This window comes from Filicampus tigris, chromosome 20 (assembly GCF_054856515.1).
Source record: "Filicampus tigris isolate MCC_2025a chromosome 20, RoL_Ftig_1.0, whole genome shotgun sequence".
Classification (NCBI taxonomy): Eukaryota; Metazoa; Chordata; class Actinopteri; order Syngnathiformes; family Syngnathidae; genus Filicampus; species Filicampus tigris.
The window spans coordinates 1,829,465-1,852,107 of NC_141236.1; the positions used below are offsets into that span (position 1 = coordinate 1,829,465).

Sequence of the window (22,643 nt, forward strand, 5' to 3'; positions counted from 1 at the left end):
CTTATTGTGTTAAAAAAAAGAAAAAAATGAACCAATATGTAATTGTTTTGTTAGAAGGTGGTTGTATGCATTGGGAATTACAGTATTTAGGAATTAGAGCCTATTTAAAAAATAATAATAAATCGCTGGGCCATGTCAGCCTGAAATGGACTTGTTCTGAATTTCCAAATTGCCACCATGCCGCTGGACCAGTTTACCAAATTGTCAAAGACAAGCCTTACACTGATTCGAAAATCAGGATCCACCAGTATTTGCAGCACAAGGGAGGGAGCACGAGAATAGAACCCAATATGTCATACCATAGTACCCTGCCAAACTATTGTGTACTGTATTTTGCTACATGACCTCAGGGAAATGAGAGGAAGGATGTTGCTTAAGCCACCACCATTAACCAACAGATGTTTAAATGGAGCAAAGACCTTCACAAAGCAAAGTACACAAAAACCCAAACATCAGAATTATTTGCACATTTCATCATATGACAACAACAAAGTCATGTTGTCAGAGATGATGGGATGTAACATTGCTGAGGACTGTACACACCAACCAGGCTCCAACCCAAACAGAACTTTTTAGCTAAGGGTGTGAAAACATACGTGATTAACACACACGCACGCACGCACGCACGCACGCACGCACCCACGCACGCCCCCCCCCCCACACACACATTTAAATAACTAAATAATTGTCTAATTGACATTTTATTTGAATGAGGTACACAACACAAGACTCTTGAGTGAAAAGTGCATGTGCGTCAAAAAGTATGAGCCCAATAGTCAGACAAACAAGAAGGAAGTGCCACAAATGACAACATTGTTACCTAATTGACAAACCCTGAAGGCTCCCCCCACCATGGGAACTGAAGTCATGGGAATGGGTGCCATGGTAACAGCGGTCAGTCAGAGCCTGTTAATGATCTGAGCGTGGTGAGTTATTGTTTGGTCCTCCTAACCTTTAGCAGCTGATCACCTTCCTTTGTCCACGGCTCCCTACCAAAGAGTAAACACAATCATGTTTTCTATACATTAGTGGTGAGTGTGACAACCTGACAACAGAGTTTTGCGAGCTATTTGTTATTCTATTGCATTCTAACTCCGTGGTAGGCAGATCTTGGCTCAATATCTATCAGTGTTGTTTTAGTCCTGTCTCCTTTTATGTCCCTATAGCAAGGACATGGAGTGCCTGGCCTGCACTGTATATTTACAAGCTGAGGTCAAATAGCTAATACTATACTGTAGTATCTTTGCCTTTTCTACTGTTGTACCGGGAACATTTTTACTTCGATAGTTAGATAGATAGATAGATAGATAGATAGATAGATAGATAGATAGATAGATAGATAGATAGATAGATAGATAGATAGATAGATAAGATAAGATAAGATAAGATAAGATAAGATAAGATAGATAGATGGATTAGGGTCAAATTCTAAATAAAATTGTTCTTTCTTGGTGGATAGAGTGGTCCACACACAGCCATGACAGTTTTTCCTGTAGCCACTCAGGCATGACTGTATTAAAAGTAGCAGCGAAATCCACAAACCAGTCCAGGTGGTCCAGAGCAAAATGCAGACTTGAAACGAGCAGGGAATTTACATAAAACAATTGACTTGTTGAAAATGTCAATAAAAACTAGTGCTAGCTAGCTGGCGCAATGCTAATGGAAGGTGAGATCCCATCCCGGCCATCTGCTTTCCTGCTATTTTGCCTCCTAAATAGCGGGTGTGAAACTGTGAGGTAGGAACGGAGACAGTTTTTCCTACCCTTGTGTCTTTATTCAAATTTTGTCCGGCAAGTCTGTATTTATCTTTTCCCCCCTCTGTGTGGGCCTGATTCTACCATTCTATGTAGCGTGAGTAATTTAGTGAACCAGGACTTGCTGTTGTGGTTCTTACCATGGTTTTGGTAGGAATCCAGGTTTGCGCACACTGTCAATGGAGTCACAATCGGCATGAATTTCCAGTCAGTGATGGTTAGACAGGTCTGTCGTAATCCATTCGCGTCCGTCGTCCCTCTCTTAGAGACTGGCTTGGCTGCTTTCAGATTTTGTTTGTAGATGGAGGCCATCTGAATTAAACAATAGTCTGAATTTCCTGGGGGGGTCCAAGAAAGAGAACAATATGGTGCTTTATGGAGAGAATAAAAAAAATCCAATACTGTATACTGTATTCCTTCCCAAGTGGGACAGCTGACTAGTTGTTTATATTTAGGCAAATCATGCTTCAAATGGCACGAGTTGAAGTTAGCCCAGAGCAAAAAGCACTGAATTTGGGTGCTTATTTTCAATGTTTGTAATCACCTTTGTTAAGACCTACTGTACCGTGTTATAACTTCGGGCTAGATGTACACACATGCAAATGTAATCATAGCAATCTCCCTGGGTGCATAAAAGGGCCTGCAGTTTATGGCAATAAAGTCGAGCAAGGGACAGCAGTGTCTATGGAGTATGGAAACATCAGTCCTCCAGTACATATATATAAAACAGCACAAACTTCCACCAGATGACTCTCACTCCACTCTCAAGCCAGGTAATTTCAAAGAATGTCCACCTTCAGCCAAGTGTCAGTTAAGACACCAACCAAAGTCTTCTTGAAATCGTTGTTGGTCCCTAACAGTAAACTTAACTCGTCAATTTTGTTGCAAAGTAAGCACGCGTTTGAAAAACAGACTGCAGGAATGGGGAGCCATATTTCCCTGTGTCCTCCACCTGGAGAGTCTTCCCTCTGGCTTGGACGCATCCTTTGACTCTTTCCACAAAATTTATAATATCATCTGTCATGAAACTTGGGGACCAAGCTGACAGGCATTATTCCTCTAATGTTCATAAGCCCCCCCGTGAGCCGTCACCTTATCGTGGTGGAGGGGTTTGCGCGCCCCAATGATCCTAGGAGCTACGTTGTCTGGGGCTTTATGCCCCTGGTAGGGTCACCCATGGCAAACAGGTCCTAGGTGAGGGACCAGACTAAGCACGGCTCAAAATGACCCCTTATGATGAGAAAAATTAATGGACCACGTTTTCCCTCGCCCGGACGCGGGTCACCGGGGCCCCCTTCTGGAGCCAGGCCTGGAGGTGGGGCTCGACGGCGAGCGCCTGGTGGCCGGGCCTGCACCCATGGGGCCCGGCCGGGCTCAGCCCGAAAAGGATACGTGGGTCCCCCTTCCCATGGGCTCACCACTGGTGGGAGGGGCCAAAGGGGTCGGGTGCCGTGTGAGCTGGGCGGCGGCGGAAGACGGGGACCTTGGCGGTCCGATCCCCGGCAGCAAAAACTAGCTCTTGGGACATGGAATGTCACCTCTCTGGCAGGGAAGGAGCCTGAGCTGGTGTGTGAGGCTGAGAGGTTCCGATTAGATATAGTCGGGCTCACCTCCACGCACAGCTTGGGTTCTGGTCCCAGTCCTCTCGAGAGGGGTTGGACACTCTTCCACTCTGGAGTTGCCCAGGGTGAGAGGCGCCGAGCAGGTGTGGGCATACTTATTGCCCCCCGGCTTGGCGCCTGTACATTGGGGTTTACCCCGGTGGACGAGAGGGTAGCCTCCCTCCGCCTGAGGGTGGGGGGACGGGTCCTGACTGTTGTTTGTGCTTATGCACCAAACGGCAGCGCAGAGTACCCACCCTTTTTGGAGTCCTTGGAGGGTGTGCTGGAGGGCGCTCCACCTGGGGACTCCATCGTTCTGCTGGGGGACTTCAATGCTCACGTGGGCAATGACAGTGAGACCTGGAGAGGTGTGATTGGGAGGAACGGCCCCCCCGATCTGAACCCGAGCGGTGTTCGGTTACTGGACTTCTGTGCTCATCACGGATTGTCCATAACGAACACCATGTTCAGGCATAAGGGTGTCCATATGTGCACTTGGCACCAGGATACCCTAGGCCGCAGTTCGATGATCGACTTTGTAGTCGTATCATCGGACTTGCGGCCGCATGTTTTGGACACTCGGGTGAAGAGAGGGGCGGAGCTGTCAACTGATCACCATCTGGTGGTGAGTTGGCTCCGATGGTGGGGGAAGATGCCGGTCCGACCTGGCAGACCCAAACGTATTGTGAGGGTTTGCTGGGAACGTCTGGCAGAATCCCCTGTCAGAAGGAGTTTCAACTCCCACCTCCGGCAGAACTTTTCCCACGTCCCGGGGGAGGCGGGGGACATCGAGTCCGAGTGGACCATGTTTCGTGCCTCCATTGTTGAGGCGGCCGATCGGAGCTGCGGCCGCAAGGTGGTCGGTGCCTGTCGTGGCGGCAATCCCCGAACCCGCTGGTGGACACCAGCGGTAAGGGATGCTGTCCAGCTGAAGAAGGAGTCCTATCGGGCCTTTTTGGCCTGCGGGACCCCGGAGGCAGCTGACGGGTACCGGCAGGCCAAGCGGAATGCGGCTCTGGCGGTTGCTGAGGCAAAAACCCGGGTGTGGGAGGAGTTCGGGGAGGCCATGGAAAATGACTTCCGGACGGCTTCGAGGAAATTCTGGTCCGCCATCCGGCGTCTCAGGAGGGGGAAGCAGTGCACCATTAACACTGTTTATAGTGGAGATGGGGTGCTGCTGACCTCAACTCGGGACGTTGTGGGTCGGTGGGGAGAGTACTTCGAAGACCTCCTCAATTCCACCGACACGCCTTCCACTGAGGAAGCAGAGCCTGGAGACTCTGAGGTGGGCTCTCCTATCTCTGGGGCTGAAGTCACCGAGGTAGTCAAAAAGCTCCTCGGTGGCAAAGCCCCGGGGGTGGATGAGATCCGCCCGGAGTTCATAAAGGCTCTGGATGTTGAGGGGCTGTCATGGTTGACACGACTCTTCAACATCGCGTGGACATCGGGGACAGTGCCTCTGGATTGGCAGACCGGGGTGGTGGTCCCCCTTTTTAAGAAGGGGGACCGGAGGGTGTGCTCCAATTACAGAGGGATCACACTCCTCAGCCTCCCCGGCAAGGTCTATTCAGGGGTGCTGGAGAGGAGGGTCCGTCGGAAGGTCGAATCCCGGATTCAGGAGGAGCAATGTGGTTTTCGTCCTGGCCGTGGAACAGTGGACCAGCTCTACACCCTCAGCAGGGTCCTCGAGGGTGCATGGGAGTTTGCCCAACCGGTCTACATGTGTTTTGTGGACTTGGAGAAGGCGTTCGACCGTGTCCCTCGGGGAGTTCTGTGGGGGGTGCTTCGGGAGTACGGGGTACCGAGCCCCCTGATAAGGGCTGTCCGGTCCCTGTACCACCGATGCCAGAGTTTGGTCCGAATTGCCGGCAGTAAGTCGGATTCGTTTCCTGTGGGCGTTGGACTCCGCCAAGGCTGCCCTTTGTCACCGATTCTGTTCATAACCTTTATGGACAGAATTTCTAGGCGCAGCCGAGGTGTCGAGGGGGTCCGGTTTGGTGGCCTCAGTATTGCATCTCTGCTTTTTGCAGATGATGTAGTACTGTTGGCTTCTTCAAGCCGCGATCTCCAACTCTCGCTGGAGCGGTTCGCAGCCGAGTGTGAAACGGTCGGAATGAAGATCAGCACCTCCAAATCTGAGACCATGGTCCTCAGTCGGAAAAGGGTGGCGTGCCCTCTCCAGGTCGGGGATGAGATTCTGCCCCAAGTGGAGGAGTTCAAGTATCTTGGGGTCTTGTTCACGAGTGAGGGTAAGATGGAACGGGAGATCGACAGGCGGATCGGTGCAGCGTCTGCTGTGATGCGGACCCTGTATCGGTCTGTCGTGGTGAAGAAGGAGCTTAGCCGAAAGGCGAAGCTCTCAATTTACCGGTCGATCTACGTTCCTACTCTCACCTATGGTCATGAGCTGTGGGTCATGACCGAAAGAACAAGATCTCGGATACAAGCGGCCGAAATGGGTTTCCTTCGCAGGGTGTCCGGGCTCTCCCTTAGAGATAGGGTGAGAAGTTCGGCCATCCGGGAGGGACTCAGAGTCGAGCCGCTGCTCCTCCGCGTCGAGAGGAGCCAGTTGAGGTGGCTCGGGCATCTGATTAGGATGCCTCCTGGACGCCTCCCTGGTGAGGTGTTCCGGGCATGTCCCACCGGCAGGAGACCCCGAGGACGACCCAGAACACGCTGGAGAGACTATGTCTCCCGGCTTGCCTGGGAACGCCTTGGGATCCTTCCGGAAGAGCTGGAGGATGTTGCTGGGGAGAGGGAAGTCTGGGCTTCCCTGCTGAAGCTGCTGCCTCCGCGACCCGACTTCGGATAAGCGGGAGATAATGGATGGATGGATGGATGGATGTTCATAAGCAGGTTGTAGCTAAAACACATATCCACAAAAATAATGAAATAATGCTGCAACAAACAGAAAAACAGAGTGTTTGCCCTGCTGCCAAGTGGGAGGCGCCACCTAGACGTCCAGACATATGTATCTCGACCTCAGGTGTCAAACTCAAGGCCCGGGGTAAAATTTGGCCCACCACATCATTTCATGTGGCCCACGAAAGTAAATCATGTCCATCAAATTCATGTTTCTTGCTAAAATACCAAAATTGCAATTGGTCTTCACTTTTAAAAACATAGAGAAATTGCAAGAATATTTTGTTATCAATCCCCCTTTTAAAATAGATTTAACTGAGCAAACAATTTTTACTTGCCTCTGGTTTCAAAACAAGTCATTCATTACTTTGTTGTGTATAATTAACTGCCCTCTGAAGGAAACCATAGCTCATCTTTGATCACTATTAAAATTAAATGTCATAAAGGAACAACATAATCCTCTTTTTTGATAAACAAATTATGGTTGCCCTACACCAGTGATTCTCAACTAGTGTGTCATGGCGCGTGAGAGATCTTCAGGTGTGCCGCGGAAAATTACCCGAATGACAATTATTTTAACAAAAAAAAAATACTAATAACTTTTTGGGGGGTTCATTTGTCTATGCCAACCACATATAATAACAGCCAGAACAATGAAATGCTCTTCCACTAAATGAATGAAGTGACATTTTGTGAATCATTTTGTAATTTTTTTTTTCCCGATGTGAAAGATGTGAAAACAAGTGCCTTGGCTCAATAAAGGTTGAGAAACACTGCGCTACACCACTAAACATAGCCACAAGATTACACTCTCGCATTAATTAACATCATTTGAGTAAATAATGTGTATCAGTTACTGTGAGTCAGCCACAGCTGTACAAAGAGAAAAACATATGCAATGTTTTGAACCTGTTTTTCAAAGTCTTTCCAGACTGCAAGTAAAGGGGCAGAACATTTTATTCGGCGTGTACTTCGATTGTACAAACCAGATTGGTGAGAAAAGCATTAAAGTGGAACAGTGTACACTCACAGTGACCTTCGCTTTAATGTGCTGAGTCATCGTAGTGGAACTAGAAAGGAAATTAAACACAAGAGCCGGAAAGACAAAAAGACAAGAGCTGGATGTGGAATTTCAATGTTTTCTGTGTGGCAACTTAAGTGTGAGTGGCAGGCACCAAATGCTTGGCCAAATTTTTGTCATCACCTGTTTTTAGTGGCAAACTTTACTACTGTCTAATTTGAGGATGTAGGCAACATGGAGCTGACACAGGGTCCACAAATAGATTATTGTATTACAATGGCCGGATTTGTGACAACAGCATCCAAGGTTCATGTGTTTCACTTGGCCAGAAATGACAATATTGCCTCCAGAAATATTATTTTCTATACATTGATTGTAATTAGCGCTGTCAATAGATTAAAAAAAAGAGATTAATTAATTATGATCTGTAATTAATTGATCTAATTAATCTATTTTTTAATCTCACTTAACAACTGCTGAGAAAAGCCCCAAAGCTTCCCCATTGTCTGTACGCATGAATCTGTATTTATGGTGTATATCTTTTTTTCAATTACCCATTCAATTTACCACCTTGAGGAACTGTTTTTCGTATTTACCAACTAGTTTCTGTTTTCACGACAATCAGTGCAAAATGAGTTGAAGTTCCACTCACCATCAATAAAGTGTCCAGTCACACCCAAATAACCGTGGTTGCGAGTTGAGGTCCAGTGATCTGCGGTTATAGCAAATTTGTCCGAATCCCCCACCAAAACATCAAGCTTGCTTTTCTTTTAACCGTTTTACATCTTGCTGATTTTAGTCATCACTGCAGTCCTGCACGGTGGTTTGTATGATGGCTCATTGGACGCTGTTTGCAACACCTCAATTAATCCCTTGTCTTCAACTATGTTGATCGGCCTGAAGTTCATCGCAATTCACTTGGCAAGAACATTCGTCAGCCTGTTGGTCGCAGAATTGTTCATACGCGGGCTGTTCTCGAGTTTAGTTTGGCGAAGAGCTTTGCAATGGCTCGCTACATTAGCATCTTCGTTTCTATCATTAGCTGTGGCTTTAGTCGCGGCTGGTTACTTTACATTTATGTGGTAGGCTTGAACTGCTTCTTTGGTAAGCAAAGTCCTTCTTACAAAGAAGGCATATTACTTTGTCTTTATCAATAGTGCCATCGGGGCATTTTTTTTACAGTTACCATTCATCAGACCAACAACTCTCACATGCTCCTCCATTTTCACGTCTTATCTCTGCTCCTGAACTTGCACCTACAATAGGTGCCTATCAGGTTAAGCCAAATACAATGACAGCCAATCAGTGTCCACTTCAGGGTGTGACAATGACAATTGTTTTGTACGCCCCCAACAACTCAAGCACAAGTCCCATGCATCAAAATGGGGCAGTACATGGATGGAAACATCACACTGTGGTTTGAGTGCGCGTGAACCACTTGACACTGCTGGATTTAGCAGTTTAGTGATAGTAGCACTTCCTGTGTCATAGACTGGATCTTGTCCTCAGCAGCGGTGTCAAATCCAGATCCAGAAGTTGAAAGTGTCTTTTCTTGGTTGACTTTGTGCATTGTGTATGAATGTACTTTTTGCTACTGGACACCTTGAATTGGGGGACTAATAAAATATCTATCTATCTATACTGAAGCTGTCTACGTGGCTGAGTGGGTTGTAACCCCTACTTTGGAAATCGGTGTTCTGGGTTCAATTCTTGTGCTAGGACAGTTTCATTAATGACGTTTTTTACTCAATTTTGAAGACTTTCTTAAAAGTGAGCACACTCCCTGGAAGCTAAATTCACCCTTTAAACCCCACATTGAAAATGACTTTTTAAAATCCTGACATCACAGGTTCTTACATTGAAATTTTTACTAAATTTTATAACCAGTCTTAAAAATCAGGACCCTGCATGGGAGCCAAGCCCTACTTTGGACAACTGACTGCTTTGAAACTTGAGGTCACACATTCTGACAGCTGAATTTTTCAACAGATTTTTGGGACAAACGTCCATCTCTGTTAAATACATTGGATTAAGTTGGAAAAATCCCTTTCTCGCTTGTCCATTTTTTAAAACTCATCTTAAAACAAATTTTTATTCTCTGGCTCTTGACTCAGCATGACACTGCGTTGTTTTAGTGTTTTATGGTGTTTACTGTTTTTGTTATTAATTTATTGTTATAACTGTCTTTGTTTTTGTAAACCTATTACTATTAGATTTTTACCCACTTTGTATGCAGCAATGTTTTTTTGTGCTCTACAAATAAAGCTGAGTTGAGATTTGAGTTGAGGAAATGTAATTGGTGGGATAGAAATGTGGATATATTAAGATGCAGCACCTTGTATTTGAGGTTTTATTAGAAAAATAAATACAAATGTTCAAAGTTGATCATTAAGTTGTATAATGCTGACAACAAGCAAGAACTAGTATCTTGGACTCTGGCATCACTGTACTGCCACTGTTGGTACAAGATTCAGTTTTTATTATACACAGTATCACCTTGAAGTCTTTCAGTGTACTTTTACATATTTTTACATACTTTTACATGCACATGTTTTAGAGTTCATTTGGTCAGTAAAGTAGATAACAACAATCAAGTAGACAATCAAATGATTCAGCTATGAAACATCTTGGAATTTGACCCAAAATTTGAAACAAAAATCTGTCCAAAAATAAAACAACTATAACAGAAAACAAAAAAGAATGGGACTAGAAGAGAAGTTAGTACCCAGTGTGTATTCATCCAGATTTTTCCCATGAGTACACAATTGATGATTGATGATGATGAAAATGGAAATGACTTTCAGTCACTTTGGAGCCTCCATTCAGGTTGTAACGAGGTTGATCGCAGTTCTCACCCTGATAGCCTGGAGGGTGGGATCAGTGCCTTCATAAAATGTCTCCTCATCGTCATTTCCTGAAACACAGAGGGAACAAATATCAGCTGTCAGAAACACTGTCAATGACACACAAGAGGCAGGCTACGTTGACCACAGGAATCCACATTTAGGCTAAGCCAGTTTTTAAAAATGCACATGCACAGACATTTTTGGGGGCAGGTGCTCAAGCCAAAAAAGGCACCCATCATCAAAAATAGTTTTCAGACGTTTTGCCATGTCGTCATAGAAAATCGCGAGTATGCTGGGTTTTCTGCTGAGGGGAGTTATGTTCTGAAAAGCAATCAGCGTTAGAGTGAATTCGCAAACCATCAATGTGCAGGGGTTGACTGTAGTAGATGGGTGAACAAAGATGAAATTGACCAAATTCATTACAATAGCTATCGATTGATATTTTTATAACTGTGCCATTTCTAAAATACCCTTTTGTCCTTGTGTCCTTTGTTCCTACTGGAGAAAATGAAGATAATGTAAATAAACGTTAAGGGTTTTTTTGCATTTTAAATTTGATGCTTGCAACACATTCCCCAAAAAAACAAAAAACAAAGAAGCAACAAATTACTGTAAAAGTTGAGGAATATTAAAAAAGACACCTGTTTGGAACATTCCACAGGCGAACAGGTTCACTGGAAACCGGTGAGTGTCATGCTTGAGTGTAAAAGGAGAGATTCCTTCAAGACTCACTTGTTTACAAGCAAGGATGGGGCGAGTGAATACAGTAGCCTAACAGTTTCAGACCAATGTTCTCGACAAGGAATTTAGGGATTTCATCATCTACAGTCCATAATATCAAAGATTCAGATAATTTGTAGAAATCTCTGCATATAACCAGCAAGGTCAAAAACCAACATTGAATACATGCAACCATCAATACTAAGATAAGATAAGATAAGAATGCCTTTATTGATCCCATAGTGGGGAAATTTTCAGTGTTACAGCAGCAAAGACATAGGTCACACAGGGACGGCGGCATAATGTAGCCATTAATGTATAACATTGACGACAAACATTCAGGATCAAACCTATGTAAATACACGCAGTGACGTGTATATACACATGTATATACACACACCAACATACATATACATAAAAAGTATGAGGAACCCTCATTTTGGCCTGTACATAGTACAGAGGAAAAATACTCTAAGTAAGTGACAGTGCTGCAGTGCTGTAGTGAAATGTAAGGAACAGCATTGGATAAAAATAAAACTAGACTAACAGTAGAGGGGAATGTTGAGTATTGCACGGTATTACAGTAGTGGGGAATATTGGGTATTGCACGATATGAGCTCAGGTGCAGGATTGCACAATTGCACTAATGTCCGCCAGTTTGTAGAGACTACACAATGTTCTTGTTAAAGAGTCTGACAGCAGCAGGCAAGAAGGAACGGCGGAATCTCTCCTTTGCACAGCGAGGGTGTAACAGTCTGTCACTGAAGGAGCTGTGGAGTGCTGTTAGGGTGCCCTGGAGGGGGTGGGCCGGGTTGTCCAGCATTGATGACAGCTTGGCCAACATCCTCCTGTCCCCCACCGAGTCCACAGAGTCCAGGGAGCAGCCCAGGACAGAGTCGGCCCTCCTGACCACTTCATGTGGCACTGCATTAACAACCAGCATCAGTGTGTAAAGGATATTGCTGTGTGGGCTTAGGAATACTTCAGAAAACAATTGTCAGTTAACACATGTTGTTAAAGTGACCAGATCCAAACTCACCAGATGAGGGACAGGGAGTATGCTTGTGGGGGACAATGTGGGACGCAGTTGATGCTCGCGACGGACACCAAAAATGCATATGACACAGCTTGTCAACTGTTCAGTAACATCCATCCATTAATTATACCGCTTGTCCTCACAAGGGTCGCGGGCGTGCTGGAGCCTATCCCAGCAGTCATCGGGCAGTAGGCAGGGGACACCCCGAACCAGCCAATCGCAGGGCACACAGAAACAAACAAACAAACACACACTCACAATCACACCTAGGGGCAATTTAGAGTGTCAAATCAACCTACCATGCATGTTTTTGTAATGTGGGAGGAAACCGGAGTACTCGGAGAAAACCGACACAGGCACGGGGAGAACATGCAAACTCCACACAGTAAGGCCGGGGCCGCGATCGAACCCACGACCTCTGAACTGTGAGGCGGACGTGCTAACCAGTCGACCACCGTGCTGCACTGTTCAGTAACATATAACATAATAAACTGTAACAAAATAACAATTACAGATCTACAAATAAAAACAGAACACAGAATTGCAGTTGAAATTATCTGCACTTACAAAAATACAACACAAACTGCTAGTAAAAAGGTAAATCTCTGAGACATTAATATCAATAGGACAGGGGCGGAGCCAGAACGTGGCTAATGGGTGGGCCTGGAAAAATCAGGGTGGGCCTGATTATTTCTCTCACTGAGCACAATCCTCCTATCCCGACACATTGTATATTCAAATAAAATGACAAACTGAATAATATGAAATTCAGATCCTCCTTAGACAACCACAATTATGCCATTCTAATATTCAATACAATAAAAAAAAACGCAACAGAACACAAATTCAAAAATAATTTCATAATAATTTACAAAAAATTTTAAAGTATGTTTTTTTTTCATAAATCTCACTGGGTGGACAGTCTGTCAATCTGGGTGGGCCTGTGCACACCCAGGCCCACCCACAGCTCCGCCCTTGCAATAGGAGCTCACAATAAAGGCTGAAATTAGACAATTTTTATACATACACTCACATAACATAAAAGGTAACATAACGTAAACATAAAAACACACCTCGTAACGCGGGTATCGTACTTTGAAGGGTCTTTTAAACCCCCTGTTTTCCAGTTTTAATGGGAATCATGTCTTCAGCAAGGTAATAAGTCACTGCCTCAGTTACTTCTTTACACTGCTTGTGTTGTGTTTTTCATATGGAGTGCTCTTGTTAAATGACTATGTTACCGTAGGTTGCGTTAGCTTGGAGCTACCGGCTGCCTCTGGTTACCATGTGTCTGTCTCCGTTTGCGTTGGCTGTCGGCGTAGTTTTTTGGGTGCTGCCTCCGCAAGTGATTAAACGGGTTTCTCGTGTTGCCATCTGACATCCGACGAACCGAGTCTCTCCAAACTTTGCAAATAACTGGTTTGCGCTTTCTCCTCCGAGGAAAAGCCAAACCAAATCGACACTGTGGATGTGGAGTTTCTTTTCGGGACCAACTCTGCTTCGTGGTGACTTTCTGGTATAGCTTCCCGCTATACAAATAAACAGGGAGGCGGGGAGTGTAACGTGCGGTGCACCGTGCGTGCTGTGGTTGGTTGGTCGGGTATGCGTTAGCGGCTTTGAGCCGCCATAGAGCTAAACTGTATAGAATGTGCACTGTAGAGGATCAAACGATCTTTCAGCTATGAGATTGTCAACATGTAAAACCCCTTAGCGATCTAATATCGTCATATCGCCTACCCCTAATGAGGGGTCTTCAATCCTGTCCCTCTGCTGTTCTGCCTGTTTTCCATCTCTCACTCCTGTAACTCACAAATCAGGTGGGTTGCAGCAGGGAGGGATGGAAAACAGGCAGGACTGCAGACCTCGAGGAACAGGATTGAAGACCTCTGGTTTAAATAGTTTGCGAAAGAGTATCAAGTCACAAGCAGCCCCAATTACCCCAAAGATAATGGGAAGGACAAACATGCTGTTTGCACCATAAAGGACCTGTGAAAAAAGACGCCAATCTTCACAAAGTTCTGCTGACATACAGGGCCATCCAACTGGAACACGGGTTCTCGCCGGCTCAGCTGTTTATGGGAACGAACCTGCGCACAACCCTACCTCAATTTACGGCCAAGTTGGATCCTAAGTGCCAGGCTTGCCTACCTTTCGAAAGAAGGAGAAGGATGGGAGGCGCGAGCAGGCGAAACACTATAGTTGGAGACACCGGACAAGGCCTCGCTCATAACTAGCAACCGGACAAAAAGTTTGGTTTACAACTAAACGATCTACAGCTGAGGTACTTAGACCCGCCAGCATTCCCAGATCCTAGATGGTAGAGACTGACAGGGTGGGTTTGAGGAGAAACAAGAGTCACCTTAGACCTATCGGGAGTATTACGAGGTTGGGTCGGGTCGTGGGGCCTCGTGATAGAATGGATTTGTCAATGATATTGAGCGCTCATTTAAATGTAAACCAAGAGGTTTAAAATGCTGTTGAGAAGACAAAAATGAGTGTTCTTTATATAAATGTTAGGAAAGAAATAAATGTTTACAGCAAATGAATGTTTATGATGTCAAACTAATTATTCCTGTTTACTTGAAGTATAAGGTCAGATAAAAGGAGGAAGTGTAGTAGTTAGGATATGGGACTACATGTCTCACAATGCTTTGTACCGAAGGCTATGTATGTTCCGAGTGATGACTAAAAGGAGTGTTAACAAGCGCCTGCTCTGTCCTGTGTTATTACTATACTGTACATGAAGGACTCATATATCTGGTTTGATTAGAGCCTTAAGTTATCACCTCATCAGAGCCTGCTGGGATTTTCCCATGTCGCATTAGCAATAATCCTCATGCACCAGGCTGCTCCAATTACCAAATGGTGGCCACAGAATTAGAACATGGCACAACCTTGCGATCATCACACCACCAGTGGAAGACGTATCACCACAAAATGCACAAGTGCACTACATGGAGAAGATGCATCTTTGAACCACATGTAAGGATGCAAACCTACATCACCCCCTCATGGCGTAGGAATACTGAACTGAGCAGCTGGACTTAGAAAAGGCAGAGAATTAGCCATACCCAGCTTTGGAAGTGAAACTCTCTGAAACAGAATGCAAGAGGGCACAGAGACTGACTTAAATGCTTTCTGACCGAAAGTGTTACGGGTTATACGGTAATAGTGACTTAAGCAACTGTATTCCACAATGATAAGGGGTAAATATTTTAATTCAATGTACTCAAAAGTCTTAATTACACTTCTGACACACTTGTGTCTCGTATTAATTTTCCCAGAGACTTCTACCCACCAACTAGCACCCCTTAAGCCATTATTCTTGTTCCCTCAATAAGCCACCAAGGAAATTAAGCTTTCACTGCTGTGCATTGTATTGGCTTCAGTGAATAACAGAATGCCAGGCTGGACCTGACATGAGTAAGGAAAAGAATCTCAACACTCATCTGAACACCCGTGTCTCCATCCATTCCAAACTGAGAGCCTATTGCAAAAAAAAAAAAAAAAGATGGATTGTGAGTGACGGGTAGAGAATATGAAGTGCAAAAAGAAGAGAATGATGATGGGCAAATACAAAGAGGGTGGCATTTCTTCACAAAAAACGTTGAACAAAGGGGCCTTTGTGTGCAATACCGAGATAGTGGATCGAAGCCAGGGCTTACGTAGTGTTTAACAGTGTGCTCAGACTGCATTCCAGTGGAGTGGTTATGCACCACTTTTAATTTATTCTTCGACACACTTAACTATTTACTGCTCGTTCACTGTTCTCCGTAGTTGATTTATCCTACTTCGTTTTGACTCGCCGTATCTCCGCATCTGAATCTTTTGGCCGGAATATACAGTTGTTTATATCCTATCAGAGAGGTCTTGTATTTAGCGTTATCTTTTTATAAGCAATTTGGTGAAGAACTGAATTGCAGTTTTCCTACGAAGAAATGTTTGCCCACATAAAAACACAAACATCTGTGTGTAGTAAATTATCTAAAATAAGTGATCTTGTGTTCCTTGTAAGGCACTATATGAATCTATCATTATTATTAATGTTATTATGATTGTAATTTTTATTATTTTTTATTATTAATATTATCACTATAAACATATTACATACTGTGTCAAAATCAATGAGATAAGGTTTCCATTCCATTGTATTCCTAACAGTCTATTCTCTTCATTTTGTAGTGTTTCTCTTGGCTGCACTGCGTCCAATCAGATTTCACCCTCTCTGTGTTTCCATATGAATTTAATCCTACTTGGACCTTCACAATCAGTAGTTCTGGCTGATGTAACAAACTGTTAGGAACGGAACTGTTTGTTTAAATTCATCCTGACAGGGCCAGCAATGGGGAAATTCATTCATTCATTCATTATCCATACCGCTTATCCTCACAAGGGTCGCGGGCGTGCTGGAGCCTATCCCAGCTGTCTTTGGGCAGTAGGCGGGGGACACCCTGAATTGGTTGCCAGCCAATCGCAGGGCACACAGAGACAAACATCCGCACTCACAATCACACCTAGGGGCAATTTAGAGTATCCAATCAACTTACCATGCATGTTTTTGGAATGTGGGAGGAAACCGGAGTGCCCGGAGAAAACCCACGCAGGCACGGGGAGAACATGCAAACTCCACACAGGGAGGCCGGAGCCGGGATCGAACCCACGACCTCTGAACTGTGAGGCGGACGTGCTAACCAGTCGACCACCGTGCAATGGGGAAATTGAAAATGGAAAATATATAGCATCGCTAATTGTCTGAAAACTACAACCAATCACCACCAACATTTATAAGCATATTCCGACTCTTGTCCACTTCAACCTGTAAAAAAAATAAAAAATTAGCACAATATTTTGGATTTTGTGGGGGTGATTATTTGGGGCTTTGATGTCAATAAATCCCAAATACTTTGCAGATCACTTTAATATTTTCAAAGGTTGAAGTTGACAAGAGAAGGAATGTGCATATAAATTTGGGTGGTGATTAATCACTGTTTCAGACACTAGGTGTGACAACAGAACATGACATACTAAGCCAGGAAACAATATATTTTACAATGCTTGCCTCCCCTCTATGGCGTGGACAGGCTGAGATGGAGAAAAAAAACAAGTCGTTCTCCAAAAGTGGGCATGCCAATCTGTGGTAAAAGTCCATCCATCCATCCATTATCTATACTGCTTGTCCTCAAAAGGGTCGCGGGCTTGCTGGAGCCTATCCCAGCTGTCTCCGGGCAGTAGGCGGGGGACACCCTGAATCGGTTACCAGCCAATCGCAGGGCACACAGAGACAAACAAACATCCGCACTCACAATCACACCTAGGGGCAATTTAGAGTGTCCAATCAACCTACCAAGCATGTTTTTGGAACGTGGGAGGAAACCGGAGTACCCGGAGAAAACCCTCGCAGGCACGGGGAGAACATGCAAACTCCACACAGGGAGGCCGGAGTCAGGATCGAACTCACAACCTCTGAACTGTGAGGCGGACGTGCTAACCAGTCGACCACCGTGCTGCCGTGGTAAAAGTCATCCCAAAAAAAACTTAAATCACTACAGATTCTTTTAGGGCGGTGAATTTTAGTGCTGACATAATTTTACATATACACCTATTATATGTTTATTATATATGTTCAGCCCATTTAACTGTCCCTTTTAACAAGGTAATGATTTTCTTGACAGAAACTACTTGACAAGTTCAAAGGGTGTAAAATATCAGATGATAATGTATACAAATGTAAATTTCTGAGCCAATCAGAATCAAATATTCACCAAGAGTATGGTCCAATACAGGGAGTCCTCATTTTACGAACCAGTTCCATTCCTACACTGGCGATGTAACACGAATTTCTACGTATGTCAGATAAAGTAGAAATTTACGTCTGGTGGAGGGCTGCAGTGATAGTTGACTTTGTGGAACTTTCTCCCATTTCCCTACTGCATTTCTGGAGCTCAGCCACAGTGATATTTGGGTTCTTCTTTACCTCTCTCACAAAGGCTCTTCTTCCACGATTGCTCAGTTTGGCCAGACGGCCAGCTCTAGGAAGAGTTGTGGTCGTCCCAAACTCCTTCCATTTGAGGATGATGGAGGCCACTGTGCTCTTCGAAACCTTGAGTGCTGCAGAAATTCTTTTGTAACCTTGGCCAGATCTGTGCCTTGCCACAATATCTGTCTCTGATCTCCTTGGGCAGTTCCTTTGACCTCATGGTTTTCATTTGCTCTGACATGCACTGTGAGCTGTAATGTAATATAGACCTTTCCGAATCAAGTCCAATCAGTTTAATTAAACACAGCTGGCCTGTTATATTTTGTTTAAAGTCACTACTATCTTATATTAAGGGTTGTCGTCATTAAGGCAACAATGGCCTACCTTTTGATGACTGTTTTCCTCACTTGGACACTTCTATGTTGCCACTTTTTGAGGGGACTCTGTGTGTACCCTGAGTCCCTTCAGTATGGCCGAGAGTTCCTCCTGTGACTTTGGGACTCCACCATGGGCGCTGTGGACGCGTCAGCGTTCCCCGCTGAGATCGTTCGGCATGATCCTTCCGAGGAAAATGAGAGGGGTGACGCCAGACTGATGGCAGCGAGGAAGAGGGGCAGATGTGGCGGTGTGCGGCAGAGGATTAAGAGGCAGGGCCATCGGAGGATTCCCCTTCCTACCATCATTCTTGCCAATGTACAGACGCTCCGAAACAAGATCGACCAGCAACAGGCAAATGTTAGCTCCCTCTCGGAATACAGGAATGCCTGTCTTATTGCCGTGACGGAGATCTGGACGTTGATAGCTTTGGTGAACCACTGCGTCTTGACAGAGACCCGACAGCGACGAATAAATCACTGGGCGGTGGACTTTGTTTATTCATTAATAAACAATACTGCAAGATTGCTATGATTAGTGAATCATTGTGCACTTCAGACATAGAGATTTTATCTGTTTCCTTGCGTTCTTTTTATTTACCAAGAAAGTTTCCCCAAATTTTTATTACTCTCGTCTATATCCACCCCAGGGCAAATGTTGACATCGCAACTTGGACCATTGTGGCGACAGTACACAAGTTGCAGAACATTGCACCGGACGCACCCAATTTCATTATGGCCGATTTTAACCAGTGTAAGCCTGCAAAGTCGCTTCATAGCTTTTATCAGTATGTGATTGTTTTTACCAGGAACATGAAATGTCTGGACCTTTGTTACGGCTCCATTAAGGGTGCTTATAAGTCCTTGTGTCGAGCTCCTCTCGGCACGTCCGACCACAATGTTGTTTATTTGGTTCCCGCGTAGAAATCGGTCCTGAAGGAAACGAAGCCGCAGCGTCGACTTGTTCCGGTCTGGTCAGCGGAGATGAATCAGCGCCTCCAGGACTGCTTTCACTGTACATACTGGGACTTGTTTTTAGATACTTGCCCTGATTTGGATGTTTTGACTGAGACAGTGACTGATTATCCCCATGAGCCGTCACCTTATCGTGGTGGAGGGGTTTGCGCGCCCCAATGATCCTAGGAGCTAAGTTGTCTGGGGCTTTATGCCCCTGGTAGGGTCACCCATGGCAAACAGGTCCTGGGTGTGGGACCAGACTAAGCACGGCTCAGAATGACCCCTTATGAAGACAAAAATTAATGGATCACGTCTTCCCTCGCCCGGACGTGGGTCACCGGGGCCCCTTCTGGAGCCAGGCCTGGAGGTGGGGCTCGATGGCGAGCGCCTGGTGGCCGGGCCTGCACCCATGGGGCCCGGCCGGGCTCAGCCCGAAAAGGACGCGTGGGTCCCCCTTCCCATGGGCGCACCACTGGTGGGAGGGGCCAAAGGGGTTGGGTGCCGTGTGAGCTGGGCGGCGGCAGAAGACAGGGACCTTGGCGGTCTGATCCCCGGCAACAAAAACTAGCTCTTGGGACATGGAATGTCACCTCTCTGGCAGGGAAGGAGCCCGAGCTGGTGTGTGAGGCTGAGAGGTTCCGACTAGATATAGTCGGGCTCACCTCCACACACAGCTTGGGTTCTGGTACCAGTCCTCTCGAGAGGGGTTGGACACTCTTCCACTCTGGAGTTGCCCAGGGTGAGAGGCGCCGAGCAGGTGTGGGCATACTTATTGCCCCCCGGCTTGGCACCTGTACATTGGGGTTTACCCAAGTGGACGAGAGGGTAGCCTCCCTCCGCCTGAGGGTGGGGGAACGGGTCCTGACTGTTGTTTGTGCTTATGCACCAAACAGCAGTGCAGAGTACCCACCCTTTTTGGAGTCCTTGGAGGGTGTGCTGGAGGGCGCTCCACCTGGGGACTCCATCGTTCTGCTGGGGGACTTCAATGCTCACGTGGGCAATGACAGTGAGACCTGGAGAGGTGTGATTGGGAGAAACGCCCCCCCCCGATCCGAACCCGAGCGGTGCTCGGTTACTGGACTTCTGTGCCCATCACGGATTGTCCATAACGAACACCATGTTCAAACATAAGGGTGTCCATATGTGCACTTGGCACTAGGATACCCTAGGCCGCAGTTCGATGATCGACTTTGTAGTCGTATCATCGGACTTGCGGCCGCATTTGGACACTCGAGAGGGCAAAGAGAGGGGCGGAGCTGTCAACTGATCACCATCTGGTGGCGAGTTGGCTCCGATGGTGGGGGAAGATGCCGGTCCGACCTGGCAGACCCAAACGTATTGTGAGGGTTTGCTGGGAACGTCTGGCAGAATCCCATGTCAGACGTCTCAGGAGAGGGAAGCAGTGTACCATTAACACTGTTTATAGTGGAGATGGGGTGCTGCTGACCTCAAATCGGGACGTTGTGGGACGATGGGGAGAATACTTTGAAGACCTCCTCAATTCCACCGACACGCCTTCCACTGAGGAAGCAGAGCCTGGAGACTCTGAGGTGGGCTCTCCTATCTCTGGGGTTGAAGTAACCGAGGTAGTCAAAAAGCTCCTCGGTGGCAAAGCCCCGGGGGTGGATGAGATCCGCCCAGAGTTCATAAAGGCTCTGGATGTTGAGAGGCTGTCATGGTTGACACGTCTCTACAACATCGCGTGGACATTGGGGACAGTGCCTCTGGATTGGCAGACGGGGTGGTGGTCCCCCTTTTTAAGAAGGGGGACTGGAGGGTGTGCTCCAATTACAGAGGGATCACACTCCTCAGCCTCCCCGGCAAGGTCTATTCAGGGGTGCTGGAGAGGAGGGTCCGTCGGAAGGTCGAATCTCGGATTCAGGAGGAGCAATGTGGTTTTTGTCCCAGCCATGGAACAGTGGACCGTCTCTACACCCTCAGCAGGGTCCTCAAGGGTTCATGGGAGTTCGCCCAACCAGTCTACATGTGTTTTGTGGACTTGGAGAAGGCGTTCGACCGTGTCCCTCGAGGAGTTCTGTGGGGGGTGCTTCGGGAGTACGGGGTACCGAGCCCCCTGATAAGGGCTGTCCGGTCCCTGTACCACCGATGTCAGAGTTTGGTCCGCATTGCCGGCAGTAAGTCGGATTCGTTTCCAGTGAGGGTTGGACTCCGCCAAGGCTGCCCTTTGTCGCCGATTCTGTTCTTAACTTTTATGGACAGAATTTCTAGGCGCAGCCGAGGTGTCGAGGGGGTCTAGTTTGGTGGCCTCAGTATTGCATCTCTGCTTTTTGCAGATGATGTGGTACTGTTGGCTTCTTCAAGCCGCGATCTCCAACTCTCGCTGGAGCAGTTCGCAGCTGAGTGTGAAACGGTCGGAATGAAAATCAGCACCTCCAAATCTGAGACCATGGTCCTCAGTCGGAAAAGGGTGGCGTGCCCTCTCCGGGTCGGGGATGGGATTCTGCCCCAGGTGGAGGAGTTCAAGTATCTTGGGGTCTTGTTCACGAGTGAGGGTAAGATGGAACGGTAGATCGACAGGCGGATTGGTGCAGCGGATTGGTGCACCGTCTGCTGCGATACGGACCCTGTATCGGTCTGTCGTGGTGAAGAAGGAGCTCAGCCGAAAGGCGAAGCTTTCAATTTACCGGTCGATCTACGTTCCTACTCTCACCTATGGTCATGAGCTGTGGGTCATGACCAAAAGAACAAGATCTCGGATACAAGCGGCTGAAATGGCTTTCCTTCGCAGGGCTCTCCCTTAGAGATAGGGTGAGAAGTTTGGCCATCCGGGAGGGACTCAGAGTCGAGCCGCTGCTCCTTCGCGTTGAGAGGAGCCAGTTGAGGTGGCTCGGGCATCTGATTAGGATGCCTCCTGGACGCCTCCCTGGTGAGGTGTTCCGGGCATGTCCCACCGGCAGGAGACCCCGAGGACGACCCAGGACACGCTGGAGAGACTATGTCTCCCGGCTTGCCTGTGAATGCCTTGGGATCCCTACGGAAGAGCTGGAAGATGTTGTTGGGGAGAGGGAAGTCTGGGCTTCCATGCTGAAGCTGCTGCCTCCGCGACCAGACTTCGGATAAGCGGGAGATAATGGATGGATGGACAGTGACTGATTATATATCCTTTTGTGAGGATTTACATATTCCAAGGAAAGAAATAATTATCTTTCCAAACAATAAGCCGTGGGTGTCTAAATCCTTAAAAAATATAATTAATCAGAGGAACATTAGTTTTAATCGAGGAGACATCACCCACAGTAGGGAACTGCAGAAGGAGGTAAAAAAAGAATTGAAACTTTCCAAATTAAGATATAAGGAAATAGTGCAAACCATGATGAGCACTGGGATTGCACGCCCTGCCTGGGAGGGAGTTAAATCTATGGTGGGAATGCGGTCCAAACAGCACCCCAATTCATTTGCTGGCAAGTCAAACCTTGAACTTGCAAATTTTTTGAATATTTTTTAGAATCGTTTTAATATCCATGATTTTAGTGG

The 22,643-nt window shown here is 46.4% G+C and overlaps 1 protein-coding gene across 1 annotated transcript in view; it reads right to left on the reverse strand.

Annotated features, from left to right (window-relative positions):
- Positions 1 to 9,574: 9,574 nt before the first annotated feature.
- The window catches only part of rad51b (RAD51 paralog B), a 30,577-nt gene continuing 17,508 nt past the window's right edge, over positions 9,575 to 22,643 (reverse strand). The window contains exon 10 of the mRNA XM_086019713.1: positions 9,575 to 10,152. Coding sequence (XP_085875839.1) covers positions 10,061 to 10,152 — 92 coding nt within the window. The 3' untranslated portion in view covers positions 9,575 to 10,060. The remainder of the gene's footprint in view (positions 10,153 to 22,643) is intronic.